The 19,067-nt window shown below is 44.0% G+C and overlaps 1 protein-coding gene across 6 annotated transcripts in view; it reads right to left on the minus strand.

Annotated features, from left to right (window-relative positions):
* The window catches only part of ZNF18 (zinc finger protein 18), a 24,716-nt gene extending 11,091 nt beyond the window's left edge, over nt 1–13,625 (minus strand). For 2 of the 6 annotated variants that reach the window (XM_017855169.1, XM_017855164.1), the window contains exons 1-4: nt 12,711–12,790; nt 7,733–8,201; nt 6,265–6,454; nt 5,768–5,856 (exon numbers count right to left, since the gene is read on the minus strand). In XM_017855169.1, the coding sequence (XP_017710658.1) occupies nt 5,768–5,856; nt 6,265–6,454; nt 7,733–8,119 (666 nt within the window). In that variant the 5' untranslated portion in view covers nt 8,120–8,201; nt 12,711–12,790. Of the gene's footprint in view, nt 1–5,767; nt 5,857–6,264; nt 6,455–7,732; nt 8,825–10,169; nt 10,188–12,710; nt 12,791–13,499 lie in introns of those variants that run through there. The other 4 variants (XM_017855167.1, XM_017855166.1, XM_017855168.1 and 1 more) reach the window with 4 other exon arrangements.
* Between the last annotated feature and the right edge of the window lie 5,442 nt (nt 13,626–19,067).

Here is a 19,067-nt window from a genome sequence, read left to right on the forward strand (position 1 = left end):
TTTTAAGATGGAATCTTGTTCTGTCGCCCAGGCTGGAGTGCAGTGGAGCGATCTCTGCTCACTGCAACCTCCGCCTCCCAGGTACAAGTGATTCTCCTGCCTCAGCTTCCCAAGTAAGCTGGGACTACAGGCACATGCCACTACGCCTGGCTAATTTTTGTATTTTTAGTACGGACGAGGTTTCACTGTCAGGATGAATGGTCTCAATCTCCTGACCTCGTGATCTGCCTACCCCGGCCTCCTAAAGTGCTGGGATTACAGGTGTGAGCCACCTCGTCCGGCTGATCCTATTCGTTTTTTTGTTTGCTTTTTAACTCAAGTGCTTGTACTAGAGGTCTTTGAAGAGAAATAGCCTGATAGTCCCACTATTTAATTAAAATCAGGAAATTCAAAAAGCAAAAGAAAGAAGTTAAAAAGGAATCTGTTGGAAAAGCAAGTGCAAATCAATGTAGTTAGAGTCAACTGCATTGTAAGCTTTACCCTGAAACAAAGATTGGTATATTCAGAGAAGAGAGAGATGTTACAACCATACTTGAAATCTCTTATAGTTCTGCATTTAGAGTCTAACATTAAATCAGTTTTCTTGCCAGATAGTGGAAAACTGGTAGGTTCTCTGGAGCAAGGTGTCCCTCCACAATCTCCAAAAGAGGCCCTGCTTTTCCTATGAAACGACAGACTGGAGACTCAAAACTGGGAATACCATACGGCTAGGGTCTGCTTTCGTGAATTCAAATTTCTGTCTTCCACCAAGAAGCTGACTATTACAAACTGAGACTGTATAGCAGAGGGATTAGCCACTCATTTTTTTTGGAGTCAGACATACTGAGTTTTAAGTCCCAACCTTGCCACTTTCTAGCTGTGCGACCTTGAGCAAGTTACTGAACCTTCCAGAGTTTCAGGCCTCACCTAATGGTGGCACTGAACTCACAAAAGTGTTGGGAGGTTTGAGATAAATAATGCAAGTGTCACCTGCTTTCATAGCCCACTGTACTTTTTTTTATTCACAGCATTTATCTGTTTATTAAATATTTATGTGTTTGTACATATGTATATGCATACGTGTAAGTATTTGATTAACTGCTGCCTCTGCTAGCAATGTAAGCTCCATGAGGAAAGGACTCTGTCCTACTCTACACTGTGCAATACCTTCCCAGTTCCCAAGACCCTGCCCAGAACAGAAGAGCCACTCGATATACGTTGCTGAGGTGAAATAAAGCCCTTAGCAAATAGGTCCTCAGTAGATAATATATATTATTACTATGACATGCAGTCTCCCAGACACCCAAGAGTCTGCAGAGAGAATTAACGGATTCTGCACACTTTCAGAAACCCCAAAGTTGATAGACATGAATAGCCAGGCTTCAGGGAACAGAAATGAGGAGAGGAATTACAAAGTCATCCTCCTACTGTATACAATGTACTATTCGGGGAAGGCACTCTCTGATATGGTTTGGCTCTGTGTCCCCACCCAAATCTCATCTTGTAGCTCCCATAATTCCCATGTATTGTGAGAGGGACCTGGTGGGAGATAACTGAACCAAGTGGGCAGTTCTTTCCTGTGCTGTTCTCGTGATAGTGAATAACATAACATCTGATGGCTTCAAAAACGGGAGTTTGCCTGCACACGCTCTCTCTTTGCCTGCCACCATCCTCGAAAGATGTGACTTGCACCTCCTTGCCTTCCACCATGATTGTAAGGCCTCCCCAGCCATATGGAATTGCAAGTCCAATTAAACCTCTTTCTTTTGTAAATTGCCCAGTCTCAGGTATGTCTTTATCAGCGGTGTGAAAACGGACTAATACATTCTCAGTCCTAAGTCAAGTCTGCCCCCTAGCACATCAAAGAGAAGTGGAAATGGCTCAAGGAGAAAGGAGATACCAAAAAGTGTTGAATTAGCAGGTGCTAAGCCAAACAAACAAACGAAAGAGGGTTTGGACTTTTTTGGGTGGGAAGGATAGGAAGCTGAAAAGCGACCTCAATATACTTCATTACATAGTCAACTATTAACTATAACCACATTTTTCATGTGAATTTTAATTTAAATTTTTTAATTTTTAAAGTATAAACAGCTAGCAGCTTATTCTGTTAATCTCCTGTGAATGCAGCTATTTTAACAACCTCCTGAAAATAATCACTTGAGCAAACACTTGAGCTGAATACAGGAATTCTCAGTCTTTGTGGTCAGAACACACGGACCCTGGCTTCAGTGCTAGCAGAGGAAAGGATGTACATGTCAAGCACAGTAGTATCTGCCTGGCTGCCTGGCTTGCTGACACAGGATCTATTCCATGAACACAGTAATTACCAAGAAGAGGACAAGGCAGAAAAGGATACAGCCACCAAAACCCCCAGGGGTCAAAATCAGCTCATTCAAAAACCAGAGAAGTTGCTTCAGGAGCACTAACAGGGCACCTCCAGCTTAAAGACACCAATTTACTCAAGGAACTGCCAAGAAGCTGGGTGCATTCGAATAAAACCTCCTACTGAAGAGGCAACACACCAATGGCAGCCAGCTTGCCTTTTCTCATATTTAGAAGAGACGGAAAACCTAACTTTCTCTCCTGAGAGACAGAAGCATGGGATTTGATGGGAAAATTCTCTCTATTTTTGTGTGGAACTGGCACCATCTTGTGGGTTTATAAGATATTACAACTGACTTGCACTGAGTTACTTACACCCTGTTCCTTTCCTTTAAGTTTGAAAACAGAGGAAGGTGAGTAAATGCATTGCTGGAGTACTACATAAGGTTCCAACTGAGTCATGGTTTCTACTAATGAAATAACTACTGTGTACTGGGAGTAATACCGTATCATCATTCTGGCATTATTTATGAAGTTCCTCACTTACTTAAGAGATTAGAGGGAGTGATTAATTTAAAAATTCCTTTCACTTCCAAAGGATTCCATTAACTATCAAAGTCTTTATGATGCAAATAACTGCTGTTAGTTTGGAGGGGATATTCAGATTGGGTAGGGATGAGTTTTGTTCGTTTAACTTAAATGGTTGCTAACCAGTTATCTTCTGAAGGTGGGGAAATACAGACACATGTATATGTAAATACAGTTGTAAAACACAAATTGGTGCTGATGAGCATTTTAAATCTTTTGACTTTAAGTTATCCAGAACAGGTGAGAATACTCTGTACATACTGCAGAAACAATAATCCTCCAAGCCTGGTTGACATATTCCACAGAACACCCAAATCCTTCTCACCAAGCAATGGCTTAACAATTTGGTTTCTGGACACCTTGAAAGCAGGCAGGAGGGTGCATCTGGTTCACTAAAAAGATATGTCTCTCCCCTGCCACCTCCCCATCCACCTTCCCCCAGAGTAAACTATGAAAGTGATATTCTCTAGTTTTTGTATCTCTGAGCCTGGAGAGCTGAAGCTCAGACCCTGGTCTGAAACGCAACATTAAGCACCACCTCCTGCCTTCTTTATTTTCATCTTCACTCTACAGTAGATTGCAAGGCAAGTCCCGGGAGGAGTTCCCTCGACGTTGTAAATGATGTTTTAATTAAGGTACATGGGCTCGTGAAAAAAATACATATTTTTACAAAATTCAATTTTTCAAAATTGTTAACTACATATCAACATAAATCTGTCCCAGACACTACTATGTACAGCAAAAATGAAGTATTAGGAATTGCTGAATTTACCTTCTGCCTGAAACAACTAAAAATGGGACAAAATATGTGAAACAATAGCTTTCAGACATGGCACATTGCCCAAGCAGAGCAGAACAAGATCCCTGGAAGCGGGAAAACAAACTCAGTGAGCTCTAGTTATCCAAACGTACTGCCTGGACAGAGGATCCAGGCAGCAGCACAGGAAGGGGAAACCCAGGCTGAGCCAGGCAGCCTCCCTGAGTTGAGCAAAAGGAGCTGAGAGTCTGGAAATGCCAAGGTGCTTAGAGTTGACAGGGCAGAGAAATCAGAGGAGGAAGCTGCACAAAGAGAAAGCTCCGGAGATCTACAGAGCGTCCCCGCAAAGTCTGGGAAATAACCACCCAAAAGAATCAGAGGGAACAGTCTCCTGAGTTCACACAGTGCTGGAAACAGTTTGTACTTCCACCAGGCAGAGTGGAAAACCTGGTATATGAAGGGGCATCAGATTACTCAGAATACTCAGAAGGGAAGTGCCTTAGCATGGAAAACATAATACTAGACTAAATGTTTCTCTGGTGCCATATAACCAACCGTGTTCAAATAACTGCATCCCATAGCAAAGTTCAAGAACATTTACAGTAATACAAAAATATACAGCATCCCACCAATGTCTGATACCCAATCAAAGATTACCAGGCACGGGCAACACGGTAAGACACAAAAAAATTTAAAAATTAGCCAAGCATTGTGGCACATGCCTGTAGTTCCAGCTACTCAGGAAGCTGAGGCAGGAGGATGGCTTGAGCCCAGGAGGTCAAGGCTGCAGTGAGCCATGACTGCACCACTGCACTCCGGCGTGGGTGAAAAAGTGAAACCCTGTCTCAAAACACATAAACAAACAAAAAAGACAAAGATTACCAGGCACACACAGAAGCAGGAAAACACATCTCATAATAAGAAGAACCATTTGATCAAAACTGACCCAGACCTAATACAGGTAGTAATCAGTAGATAAGGATATGAATACAAATACAACTATATTCCACATGTTCAAGAAGCTAGAGAAAAAAGTGAACACATTAAGTATAGACATGAAAGATATAATAAAGCCCAAAATCAAACTTCTAGACGTGAAAAATTCATCCAAAATGAAAAATATACTGGAAGAGATTAACAGCAAATTAGACGCGGTAAGAAGAAAAGACTAATGAACTTGAAGACATAAAAATAGAAACTGTCCTAAATGAAACACTAAGACTTCAAAAGCAGGATGAAAAATATACTGGATGAGATTAACAGCAGATCAGATACTATAAAAGAAAAGATTAATGAACTTGAAGACATATAGAAATTGTCCAAAATAAAACACCAAGACTTCAAAAACAGAAAAAAAAATCAGTAAGCTTGGGACAACTTGAAGAGCTCTGATACATGTAGTATATACATTATCATTATACACATTCCACAGGTATTTTTTCCGAGGTCCTTAAAGGAGAGGAGAAATAAGCGAGACAGAAAAAAAAAATGCTTTAGAAATAATGGCCAAAAATTTTCCAAGTTTAGTGAAAACCATACACCCACAGATCTAAGAAGCTCAATGAATCCCAATCATATGAAATGTGAAAATGACTCTAAGGCACATCAAAATCAAATTGTTTCAAAAAATGAGACTACATGGGCAGATCATGAGGTCAGGAGATCGAGACCATCCTGGCTAACACGGTGAAACCCCAGCTCTATTAAAAATACAAAAAAAAAAAAAAAAAAATTAGCCAGGCACAGTGGCAGGCGCCTATAGTCCCAGCTACTCAGGAGGCTGAGGCAGGAGAATGGCGTGAACCTGGGAGGCGGAACTTGCAGTGAGCCATGATTGCGCCACTGCACTCCAGCCTGGGTGACAGAGTGAGACTCTGTCTCAAAAAAAAAAAAAGAATATACGGAAATAAGCAAATATACATACACTATATGCATAAGAACAAAGATAAGAGTACATTTGGCATGATTCTATTTTTATAAAACTCTAGAAAAAGTAAACTAACATATGGTGACAGAGAGCAGATCAGAGGTTTCCTCAGGATGGGGAATGGGGTGAAGAGGCAGGAAGAAATTACAGAAGGTAAAAAGTTTCCTTTTCACCGTTTTTGTACCTCAGCTCACCTGCGGTGCTGCTGGGAGCAGTGAGGCTCCGAGGTCCTGGTCTCTGATCAGCCTTTCCTCTGGTCGGGCAGGCTGGGAGGCAGCCAGGGCTGAAGGGAGGAGAGGAAGCTTTCAGAATCTGGATGTCTGCCTTAACCACTCCCCAGAGGGCACAGGTAACAATCTTCACAAATCAGAACAATACCTGTACTGTCATCTATATTACAAGACTTCTGTTTGTCTGACAAACTCCAACTCCCTCCAACCTTCCAGTCTCACCCGTATTTTCTCCCACCTCCTTCCTCAGAGTCAAACTCCAAATGGTCTGGCCCAGTCATAAAACAGTTTAAAACACAGACTTTGACTCCCCAAGCAAGAGCAGTTTATTTAGGTCTAACCTGTTGGCAAACCTCTCAGGGATACCCCAATCTGAGCAGCATACCATTTCAATTCACTTAGGCCTACTACTCACAATCCCAAAATCTCTCCAACGGAACACCACACAGCACCATCCTCACCTAGTTCTGCTTCTGTGTCAGATTCCTCTTTCACGATGTGGCTCAGAAGCTCCCCAGGCCCTAGTGATGAATTCTCAAGTCCCAATTCCTGAGGCACCACTTCCAGATGGGGCTCCACTTCCCCCACTTGGCAGCCTGGAGATTCCATCTTCTCTGATAAGATGTCCTGTCCTAGAACCTGGATACTGATCTAGAGACCATATATTAATTAGTAATTATTGAAGAGTCCAGTGTAAGGATCTCTAAAAGATACAAAGCTTACCCTTTGCAATAGATCATAAGACAATTTCTAAGGATGTGGAGAAAGAGAACACCAGCTTTTATTTCTAGTCCAGCAGGAACCAGGGTAAGAAATGTCCCAAAAAGACACGAAAAGCTGAGGCCTGAACCAGGCATGAGAGACCTTCGAGACACACCACTAATGTGCCTCTACTGGATATGCCCCACCAATGAAAACTCAGGCAACTTTTGAATAACTTCTCAAATGTTCTAAAGGTGGAATATGCTGGGAGACTTTACCCTCAATCCTCGATAGCTAAAAAGTGTTGAGAGTCAGGGTGTTAGAATTAGGTGAGGTTGAGGTAAGCCAGCTGTGGTATAACAAGAAATACACAGTTAGTCTTTGTCCCCAGTTCCTGCAGAGCTCCTAAAGCCCTGGTAATTTCCTGAGTGACAGAGGTGAAGGAAGAGGCTTTGTTATTCATAACGAGCCCTTCTCAACCACACCTGAGTTTATGCTAGGCTCCTAGATAGCTTCAGGATGGCGGCTGGTTACCAGAGGAACCAACCTTGAGATTAAAAGGTTGGAACTTTCAGTCTCTCCCCCCCCTCCGCCCCCCCCTCCGGCTTCTGAGGAGAGGAGGGCAGCTGGAGATACTCAATCACCAATGTCAAATGACTATGTCAACTGTGCCAAAGCAGTGAAGCCTCCATAAAAATCCCTAAACCATGGGGTTCAGGAAGCTTCCAGGTTGGTGACCTCAGGGAGGTACTGGTAACTAACGTAGCATGCCAGGAGAGGCATGCAAGCTCCATGCCCTTTCCCCCACACCTTGCTCTATGCAGCTCTTCTCTCTGGCTGTTAGTGAGTTGTACCTTTATAGTAAGTCAGTAACAGGAAGTAAAATCCTTCCCTGAGTTCTGTAAGTCATCTAACTAAGTATCGAGCTTGAAGAGAAGATTGTGGGAGCCTCCGAATTTATAGCCAACTTGTCAGAAGTTCAGGTGGCCCCTGGGACATGTGACTGGCATCTGAGAACAGGAGCAGTCTTGGATTGGGTCCTGAACCTCCAGAGTTAGCTTCAGAACTGAACTGCAGGACACGCTACTGGTGTTCGAGAATCAGAGAATTGGCTGTTGGTGTGAAATGTTCCACCCAGTTGGTGTCATAAGAAAAAAGACCACACACCTGATGGGACCAGAGAGGAGCCCTGTGTTTCACTCACCAATCATAATACCCTCTGCTTACCCATTGCCACAGTCTCTGCGGGTCCCCCTTCAAACTCTCCACAAGGGTCACTGCCTCTTCTCCACTTCCTGGACACTGTTTCCGCACCCACATCTGGATCTCCCCAGGCAGGATGGTTAGAAACTGCTCCAACATGAGGATCTCCAGGATCTGCTCTTTGGTGTGAACCTCTGGCTGCAGCCACTGGAAACAGAGCTTCCGAAGCTGTTTCAAGGTCTCGTGAGGCCCAGACATCACCTGGTAACGGAACTGCCTGAAAAGCTGGCGCGCGGTCTCAGGGCTGGAGAGTTCCTCTTGAAGGGCAGCATCGGATTCTGAGAACTGGGAGTCCTCAGCCTTCGCCAGTGATGGCAGCAGGCCTAGCGTCTGCCCCAAGTCAACGGGCATTGTCCAGCCTGGCAAGTCCTCTTAAGTAAAGTACTTCTGAAGTGGAATTGTCTCCGGAAAGAACTAGGTCTTCACCAGGACACTAAAAAGGGAATGAGATTGAGTGCTATACAGAGGAGGGGGACACATTTGCAGAAAGAACAAATTCATACGCCCTACCCGAGAAGCCTTGGGGTCAACTATGGAGGTTTTGAAATTGTTCAATGGATACACGATTCTATTATGAAAGATTATAAACTCGAAGCCACAAAGCAAACTACTGATACTGTATCTTAACAGCCACCATTTCCCTGCCCATTTTATAATGTTCTTTCTTGGTCTTCAAATGTCCAGACAAAATGAAGAATAAAATGCACCATATGAAGCATTTTCACTATAGGTTTCCAGGTAAACGGCTCTTCTACAAAACACTTCTACGTCTTCATCTCTGTATCTGCATACTAAAAAATAAAGCTGGAAAAAGATATTAATGCCCTAGGAATAAAGGCTAATGCCTAGATGCTTCCGTAATAAATAGGAGGTTAAAGAGAACAAATTAAGTCTTCCCAAAAAGGTGTAATGAAATTTCCAAGACACGTCTTTTGAGTGCCATATTGAAATACGTCTATTTGAGAATTTATGAAAAAAAATAGTGTCATAACTGACACTTTCAACCTTGGGGTTATGGCTCATGCCTATAATCCCAGCACTTTGGGAGGCCGAGGTGGGCAGATCATGAGGTCTGGAGATTGAGACCATCCTGGTCAACACGGTGAAACCCAGTCTCTACTAAAAAAATACAAAAAATTAGCTGGGCGTGGTGGCCGGTGCCTGTAGTCTCAGCTACTCAGGAGGCTGAGACAGAAGAATGTCGTGAACCTGGGAGGCGGAGCTTGCAGTGAGCCGAGATTGCACCACTGTACACCAGCCTGGGTGATAGAGCGAGACTCCGTCTCAAAAAAAAAAAAAAAAAAAAAAAAAAAAGAGGGTTGAGAAGACTACCTTGAGAATATTCCTATGGTGTTGACATAAATAACCACTATTTTATGTGAATGGTATTGAAATTTAGAAGATCCCAACTAAGACAGTAGAAAGAGAAATATTAAATGGCAAATAATATTAAGTTATTTTAAAAAGGATCATCCACTATTTCTAGTTAACTTTCTTGCAAGTACTCATCATATGGGATTCCTGGGTAAATCCTTAAATGTTATGAAGAATTTGGTGGTCATCATTTCTCCCTAAGACTAATGACAGCAATTAAAAAAAAATACCCCATCACTTGAGGATCTGGCTTAATCAGAGATCAGTACAATACTCTAGTTTTTGTAGCTGCTTATTTCTCAAGGTGTGGGAAACAATGTCTTCATCCTTACCGTTTCACCAAAACAATTTATCCGACATTGGAAAATCATTTAAAAACTAAAAAAGAAAAACCAATCTTTTCAAAGGCCCAAGAAAGGAAAGAGCGAGGTCAAAAGAATTGCAGTTGACCTTTGAATAATGCAGGAGATAGGGGTGCCAACCCCCACACAGCAGAAAATCCATATATCATTTCTGATTCCCCAAAAGCTGGGCCGCCTATTGACTGATGCCTTAAATAGTGGATTAACATACATTTTGCATGTTACTGTATTTTTGTGATAAAGTAAGTTAGAGAAAATATTATTAAGAAAATTATAACATAGAGGCTGGGCGCGGTGGCTCACGCCTGTAATCCCAGCACTTTGGGAGGCTGAGGCGGGTGGATCACGAGGTCAGGAGATCGAGACCATCCTGGTCAACACGGTGAAACCCCATCTCTACTTTAAAAAATACAAAAAATTAGCCGGGCGAGGTGGCGGGCGCCTGTAGTCCCAGCTACTCGGGAGGCTGAGGCAGGAGAATGGTGTGAACCCAGGAGGCGGAGCTTGCGGTGAGCTGAGATAGCGCCACTGCACTCCAGCCTGGGCGACGGAGTGAGACTCTGTCTCAACAAAAAAAAAAAATAAAGAAAGAAAGAAAATGATAAGGAAGAGAAACTACATTTCCTATTCACTAAATGGAAGTGAATCACCATAAAGGTCGTCACCTTCATCATCTTCACACTGAGTAGCCTGAAGAAGACAAGCAACAGAAGGAGAAAGAAGGTTGGTCTTGCGGTCTCAGGAGTCACAGAGGCCGACGAAAAGCCTTGTATAAATGAACCTTTGCAGTTCAACCCTGTGTTGTTTAATTAAGAGTCAACCGTAATCCAATACCAAATGTTTTTTATGTGGTCCTCATTAAATTTATTTTTTGCTTAAAAGGAAACCCAAGTCTGGGCGCAGTGGCTCACGCCTGTAATCCCAGCGCTTTGGGAGTCCAAGGCGGATGGATCACTTGAGGTCAGGGGCTCGAGACCAGCCTGGCCAACATGGCGAAACCCTATCTCTACGAAAAATACAAAAATTAGCTGGGCGTGGTGGTGCACGCCTGTAATCCCAGCTACGAGGGAGGCTGACTGAGGCAGGAGAATTGCTTAAACCCAGGGACAGAGGTTGCAGTGAGCCAGGATCACACGACTGCACTCCAGCCTGGGCCACCCAGCGAGACTCCGTCTCAAAAAAAAAAAAAATTGAAACCCAGGACAGGCACGGTGGCTCACGCCTGCAATCCCAGCACTCTGGAAGGCCGAGGCGGAAGATCACCTGCGGTCAGAGTTCGAGACCAGCCCGGCCAACATGGTAAAACCCCATCTCTACTAAAAATACAAAAATTAGCCAGGCACAGTGGTGTGCACCTGTAATCCCAGCTACTCAGGAGGCTAAGGCAGGAGAACAGCCTGAACCTGGGAGGCGGAAGTTGCAGTGAGTCAAGATCCTACCACTGCACTCCAGCCTGGGCAACAGAACAAGACTCCGTCTCAAAAAAAACAGTCAGTAAAGACAAAAAATCTGAACACTATCAACCGACTTGCTCTAATTGACATTTTCAGAACACTAGACCCAAGAACTGCAGAGTATACATTCATTACAAGTGCAAAAAGAGTATTCATCCAGACTATATGCATAATTTTCAAATGACTGGTATCTTAAAGTTAGCTCTAAAATATTACACAAAGCGGTATTGCTAAAAGCCATTAAAGCAATACCAAAAAACACTCAAAAACCCAGTATCTGATAGAAAAGGAGCACAAAAGAAACAAAAACCAGAAAGGTCAAATGGAAAACTTTAGAGTTTCCTGGGTTCGAATATATTCTCTGATCACAGTGCAATTCCATTAGATATCAATAACTAGACAATCCCAGTTTACGTAAATTATTAAATAAAGCTCTTAACCCATAGTCAAAGAAAAAAATCACAAAGGAAATTAAAATATGTTTTCATACTGAGTGACAATGAAAACTGCATTTCAAACCACCTGGAAAGCAGCTAAAGGACTGCTCAAAGGTAAACCTACAGTTTCAAATAAAAGCTTAAAAAATGAATAAATATATTTTTTAAAATCCTTTGCTTTGTAAATCCAACCTATTTGGCTCAAGTGCTTCAAATAACAAGTGGCAAGATTTTACACAGCAAGATACCGACCTGTAAGCTTACTCCAATTTATCTGTTTCCTAAATTAAGATAGCAGTTTAGATAATATTTAAGAGAAATGACATTCTGGAAAAACTTTAAGTACTTAAATCTTGTGTTAGTAATATTATACTCCCAGGTAGTGTGGTAAGAAAAATGTCTCGATTATTCAAAATTAAATTACTTTATAGAGTATTAAAATACTTTAATAGTTTATATTCCAATGCCTCATGAGGAACTGACCCCATTAGTTATGAAAAAAATTAAGGTTATCTGTCATACCTGTTATTAAACCTTTAACAAATAGAATGAATTTTTAAATGTGCATTCTAGGCATATTATACACACGTAGTTACATACATGGTTACACATACAAGTAACCATTTGTTAAGCACCTACTACGTATCGGCTTATTGGGCTCGGCTCATGTATTCGTAATTCTCACAATTACCCTGGTGTACAGATCAGGAACCTCTGAGGCTCACAAGTGGCAGCCTGATTAAAACCCAGGAAGCTCTAAAGCCTTTGCTTTGGGGAGAACTGCCAACGCCTGGTGATTTGTGGGGGCGTTTTCTGGTTGTCACAAGCAGCTAGGGGAACTGGCATTTAGTGCTCGAGGCCAGATCAGCGCTGCTCATCGGATACGTATTCTCCACCATGCGCCCCCCCAAACGCCGACAGCACTCTAATGAGAGAGGGAGAGACTCCAGGCAGCATCCCATCGGGTTTCCTCTTCCCGAGACTCATTTTCAGCCCTTAGGGGAAGACGGCGGGGAGGAGCCCGTTTTCGGTCCCAGTGCAGACACCCTGCCGGTCCCGCGGTGCGCACAGGCACAGGAACGCATAGCCGGGACGGGGTTCACACATCCCCCCGCACCCAGGGTCCACTCCCAGCCATGGCTGCCCCGGCCCCGCACTCGCCACGTCCCCCGCGCGCTCCCAGACACATGAGCGCGGGGACCCGCTGGCCCCTCCGCCGCTCCGGGGGACCCAGCTGAGTCAGGCGCGGACGCAGATAGCGCCAGGCCTGACCCCGAGCGGCCGGAGGCCGGGACCGCCCCGCACGCGCGCTCACCTCGGCCCGCGGCGCCGGCTCCGGGCGCACTTCCGGGAGCTGGGCGGCTGCGCGCGCCTCAGGCGGCAGGCGAGCGACGTGCGGCACCAGGCGGAGCTAGGGGCGGGGGGGGGGGGGGACCGGAGGCTCCCTTGGGAGGGCGGGGGGCCCCCCCGCCCCTCTCTGGCGCTGCGGCCCAGGAGCCTCCGCCGACACTGCAGTGCGGTTCCCGAGTCAACGCCACCCTCGGTTCCTTTCGTCACTTACTAGTCACTGTTCTTGAGTTCCTTCACTTCTCACCCGTCATTTATTGCGCGCCTATTCTGTGTCAGGCACTCCGCCAAGCACTGCGAGGTCTTCAAAGATCATTTCTTTGTCTCTCCCAAACCCTTCCTGCCAGTCCCCACACCCAAAGCTGCAACGCTCTGCCATTATCCCTGATTCTTAACCGGCTCCTTGCTCCTCCTTTCCGTTCTTGCCTCACTTGGCCTCCCTGAGACATTTGATTTGCCCCAACCTTCCTCCTCTGTCTTGATTCTCCCACTCTCACCAGCTCTGCTCCCCTGGGTCCTCTCCCACTTCTCCCCATTCGGTTGGGGCTAGTCCAATGTAGTGCCATCCTCTTTCCACCTACGTCTCTCTCTCAACAAATGTCATCCCTGACTCTTCCCTTCTTCCCTTTCCCACACGCCGGCAATGGCTGAATCCTCTGATTTTACCTCACTGTCTCTCAGACACCTCGCCCTCTCTTCTCACTACCCCTCCCTCGGCTCAGTTCTACACCATTTGTAATGGCCAAGACTTTCTTACCCTTTCCCCGGCGTCCAGTGTTGCCGGTTTCCAGGCCATCCTGTGCTGGGTCACGACAGTCATCTTGTGATACTAAGTTGCAGTAATAGAAGTATCATGTCAAAGTTTGGGTGTTCCACCTTGGGCAACTGGCAAAGAGGAGAGTATTCAAAAAAAAAAAAAGAGCTGCCATGTTCCCCAATCTATGGAAATAAAATTAATAATAAATAAATAAAAATTTTAAAAAGAGCTGTCATTATCATAACGTGTCTTATACCTGTCCCATGTTTACAAGAATTAAAGACATCTCCTCTGGAGGAATAAAGCTTGATGCGGGGAAGGGATTACATCTTCATGTACCTGAAAAACTGACCAGTGGAAAAGGGACTGGACATGTTCGCTTAAGTCCCAGGGTCTGAACAAGTTCCTGTGTGTGAAACTGTTTCAGCCTGACATAGGTGCAAGTTTCTAGTCTTTTTTTTTTTTTTTTTTTTTTGGGAAAGGGGGGGGTTTCACCATGTTGACCAGGCTGGTCTCAAAATCCTGACCTCAGGTGATCCACCCGCCTCGGCCTCCCAAAGTGCTGGGATGACAGGCATGAGCCATGGCACCTAGCTGGAAGTTTCTAACATTCATGTGATTGACGGTGCTGCTTTGAGTTCCTGAGAAAAGCATGGCTAACAATCTACCAGGCACATTTAGAGGGACACCTTCATTGGGTGTTGCTTCCAACATCAATGTGCTCTGCTTCTAAGAAAGTTAAGAGATAAGGTGGTTTGGAGGGGAAGATTATATAAGTTTTATCTTCAATGTGTTCGCTTTTAGCTGATCAACACCCAAGGAAGATAACAAGAATTCAAAACCATTAATTGGGTCCTGACTCCTTTGTGAAACTGATGGAAGCTAAAACTTTTCCCAAGAAAAATGCACATACACATCTACATACAACACTTTGCACTCAAATTCAGGGAGCTAACACAGCCTTGAAACCCATCCTTGGAACCCACAAACCTCAGGCTGAGAACTCTAATCCTGGTAGATGGTTCCTGACATGAAAATGACACTTTGGGCGGGGTGCGGTGGCTCAAGCCTGTAATCCCAGCACTTTGGGAGGCCGAGACAGGCGGATCACGAGGTCAGGAGATCGAGACCATCCTGGCTAACACTGTGAAACCCCGTCTCTACTAAAAAATACAAAAAACTAGCGGGGCGAGGTGGCGGGCGCCTGTAGTCCCAGCTACTCGGGAGGCTGAGGCAGGAGAATGGCGTGAACCCGGGAGGCGGAGCTTGCAGTGAGCTGAGATCCGGCCACTGCACTCCAGCCCCGCGACAGAGTGAGACTCCGTCTCAAAAAAAAAAAGAAAAGAAAATGACACTTTGAAGTTTAATGATTTCTTTATAAACTGGCACCTTAGGAAAAGGCATAAACACTTCTTTCGAAACAGGCTGAACAACCAAAAGGTTTTTTAAAATAGAGAGATATCTACCTCAGCTTAGGAAATAATGAAAAGGTGTCATCTATTTCTATTATTCACTCACTCATTCAATAAATATTTACCAGATGATGTGCCCAGCACTCTTCCAATAGCTATCTATGCAAGAATGAACTAAACACACAAAATCCCAGCCCTCCCAGGACTTATATTTTGTAGGGTGAGCTAGACAACAAATAAATACACAAGTAGTAATTATAGGTGTTATGAAGAAAATCACGTTGGGGTAAGGAGGAGAGGTAGTGTTAGACATGGAGTGCAAGTTATATAGGATGGTCAGGGAAGGACTAACAGATAAAACAGCCTTGAATCCAGACCTGAAGTTAATTAAGAAGCAAGTCTTGCGTGTATCTGTGGGAACCTCCAGGCAGAGGAAATTGCAAAAGTTTTTGTTGTTGTTTGAGACAGAATCTCGCTCTGTTGCTCAATGCAGTGCCAGAATCTTGGCTCACTGCAACCTCCACCTCCAGATTTAAGTGATTCTCCTGCCTCAGCCTCCTGAGTAGCTGGGATTGCAGGTGCATGCCACCGTGCCCGGCTACTTTTTGTATTTTTAGTAGAGACGAGGTTTCATCACGTTGGCCAGGCTGGTCTCAAATTCCTGACCTCAGGTGATCCACCTGCCTCAGTCTCCCAAAGTGCTGGGATTATAGGTGTGAGCCACCACGCCCACCCACAAATGTTTAAGCCCGGAGACAATGAGTGACAATAAAGAGAAGAGGTATAAAGACCAAGCCCTGGACCACACCAACATAAAGGGTCAGGGTAATAAGAAAAATCTATCAAAGGAGAAAGAGACTGAGGAGCCACTGAGGTAGAAGGAAAACGGAGAGCGGTATCCGGGAAACCAACTACATAAAGTGTTCAAAGAAAGAGAGAATCGCCGGGCGCGATGGCTCATGCCTGTAATTCCAGCACTTTGGGAGGCCGAGGCAGGCGGATCACCTGAGGTCTGGAGTTCGAGACCAGCCTGACCAACATGGAAAAACCCCATCTCTACTGAAAATACAAAATTAGCTGGCGTGGAGGTGCACACCTGTAATATATAAACTGGCACCTTAGGAAAAGGCATAAACACATAATCGCTTGAGCCTGGGAGGGAGAGGTTGCAGTGAGCCTAGATCACACCATTGCACTCTAGCCTGGGCAACAAGAATGAAACTCTGTCGAAAGAAAGAAAGAAAGAAAGAAAGAAAGAAAGAAAGAGAGAGAGAGAGAGAGAGAGAGAGAGAGAGAGAGAGAGAGAGAGGAGGGAGGGAGGGAGGGAGGAAGGAAGGAAAGAAAGAAAGAGAAAGAAAGAAAGAAAGAAAGAAAGAAAGAAAGAAAGAAAGAAAGAAAGAAAGAAAGAAAGAAAGAAAGAAAGAAAGGAAGGATCATCAACTAATCAAATGCCATGATCAAATGTAAGATGAGGATTAAGAATTGACTATTTGTTTGAGCAACAGAATAAAATCACTGGTGACCTTGACTAAGAGTGGTTGGAAGTAGAGAAATCCTGAATGGAACAAGTTCAATAAGGAACAGGAAGAGAATAATTAGAGCAGCAAATATAGACAAGTCATTCAAGAAGTTTTGCTATAAAAAGAAATAGCAAAATGAGACAAATTAGGAGATCTTACAGCATGCTTACACACTGATTAGAATGATCCAGTAGGGAGGAAAATTTGTATGGAAGGGGAGAAAAGTGACAATTACTGAAAATGTTCTTGAGTAGAAATTGATTTTTGAATTACAAGGCTTCTGGGTACTTGCATAATCTAGGCCACATGGAACACCCACAGGAAACAATCTCCACTAAAGAGGAGTTTAAAGTCAAAAGTTACAAGCCACACCAAAAGCAATTCCTCATACAGAGAAAATGGGGAATGGAGAGGTGTTGATCAAAGGGTGCAAAAGTTCCAGTTAAACAAGAGGAGTAAGTTTAGCAATCTATTGCACAGCGTGGTAAACGTAGTTAATAATAACATATACTTCAGGCTGGGCATGGTGGCTCACGCCTGTAATCTCAACACTTTGGGAGGCCGAGGCGGGGAGATCACAAGGTCAAGACCATCCTGGCTAACATGGTGAAACCCTGTCTCTACTAAAAATACAAAAAATGTAGCCAGGTGTGGTAGTGGGTGCCTGTAGTCCCAGCTACTCTGGAGGCTGAGGCAGGAGAATGGCATGAACCCGGGAGGCGGAGATTGCAGTGAGCTAAGATTGCGCCATTGCACTCCAGCCTGGGGGACAGAGAGAGACTCTGTCTCACAACAAACAATCAAAAAATAATAATAATAATAACATATATTTCAAAATCACAAAAAGAATAGATTTTAAATGTTCTCACCATAAAAAATAAGTAGGTGAGGTGATGAATATGTTAATTAACTTGATTTAAACTTTTACAATGTATACCTACATCAAAACATCACATTATAGCCCATAAATATATACAATTATTATTCATCAATTAAAACTAAAAATAAATGTTTAAAACTCAATTATAAATGACAATCACTAGTTACTAAAACAATGAAAGCACGTGCACTCCAAAATTCAGAGATAATAGAGTAATCTGAAAGATATTTTAAAATAAAAATTCTGAGTTGTTCAAAGAGGTTAAAAAAAAGTAAAAGCTGTAGACCAAAAGAACCATGTGGGGAAAAAAAGAAGAAAGAAAGAAAGGATGAAGGATGGAAGGGAGAAAACAAAATAAAACTGCAGGATCAAGTCTATTTCTTATAGACTAAAAGATACTAACTTTTTGGCTGGGCACGGTGGCTCATGCCTGTAATCCCAGCACTTTGGGAGGCCGAGGTGAGTGGATCATGAGGTCAAGAGATCGAGACCATCCTGGCCAACATGGTGAAATGCCATCTCTACTGAAAACACAAAAATTACCTGGGTGTGGTGGCGTGCGCCCGTAGTCCCAGCTACTCAGGAGGCTGAGGCGGGAGAATTGCTTGAACCCGGGAGGCGTAGGTTGTAGTGAGCTGAGATCGCGCCATTGCACTCCAGCCTGGCGACAGCAAGACTCTATCTCAAAAAAAAGAAAAAAAAAGATATTAACTTTTTTAATTAGGGGAAAAAAATAGTCTAACATTGATGAGAGTCAGACATGGCAAATATCTTTGTTCCCATTGTAGAGATTAAAAACAAAATTCGAGATCCAGAGTGTGTAAATGCCTAATTGAAAGCTGCAGACATTGTTACTGAGGCTGAATTTCAACTCTGCTTTTTCTGACTGCAGATCCCATGCTCTGCCCTCTCTCTGCTGCATTTGTCCCAGGATAAAGTAGGGCTCACAGGACAAGCTGTTCAAAGAAATTGTATAAGGTTTGGGCAAATTATCATGGGAGATACTGTGAGACCTTGAAATGAATATATGGATGAAGTTAAATTGCATGAGATTGTTGTGAGCCGGATCAGTTATTTCAACAAACATTCTCTGGAACGGAGGAGCAGAAAGATTTGGATTGACTCAAGGTGAAAGGAACCTCGGCATCAGTGGAGCATATCAGTGTAAGCCGTTGGAAATGGCTGACCACACGGACAAGGAAGGGAAAGGAGACCAGAACAGAAACCACTCCCAACACCCTCCCTTTGCCGTCAAGATGTAGTTTGTTTCCTGTTGACTTCAATACAGCAAAGAGTGATTTAATTCATGGCAGAAGGAACCTGAACTGTCTTTTAAGGACTATTGAGAGAACAGAGAATTAAACAAGATGGTCATTGCTTTTCTCTGGTTAGGAGAAATATTAACATATGTCACGTTTTATGTGGGATGTCCTGGAGGAGATCTTTAAGATGTTCAAGAGGCCGGGTGCGGTGGCTCACGCCTATAATCCCAGCACTTTGGGAGGCCGAGGCGGGTGGATCACAAGGTCAGGTGTTCAAGACCAGCCTGGCCAATATAGTGAAACTCCATCTCTACTAAAAATACAAAAAAAATTAGCCAGGCATGGTGGCGGGTGCCTGTAATCCCAGCTACTCGGGAGGCTGAGGCAGGAGAATCACTTGAACCTGGGAAGGCAGAGGTTGCAGTGAGCCAAGACTGTGCCACTCCACCCCAGCCCGGGTGACAGCGTGAGACTCCATCTCCAAAAAAAAAAAA

The sequence above is a fragment of the Rhinopithecus bieti genome, unplaced genomic scaffold, assembly GCF_001698545.2.
Source record: "Rhinopithecus bieti isolate Rb0 unplaced genomic scaffold, ASM169854v2 scaffold_40077, whole genome shotgun sequence".
NCBI classification, from domain to species: Eukaryota; Metazoa; Chordata; class Mammalia; order Primates; family Cercopithecidae; genus Rhinopithecus; species Rhinopithecus bieti.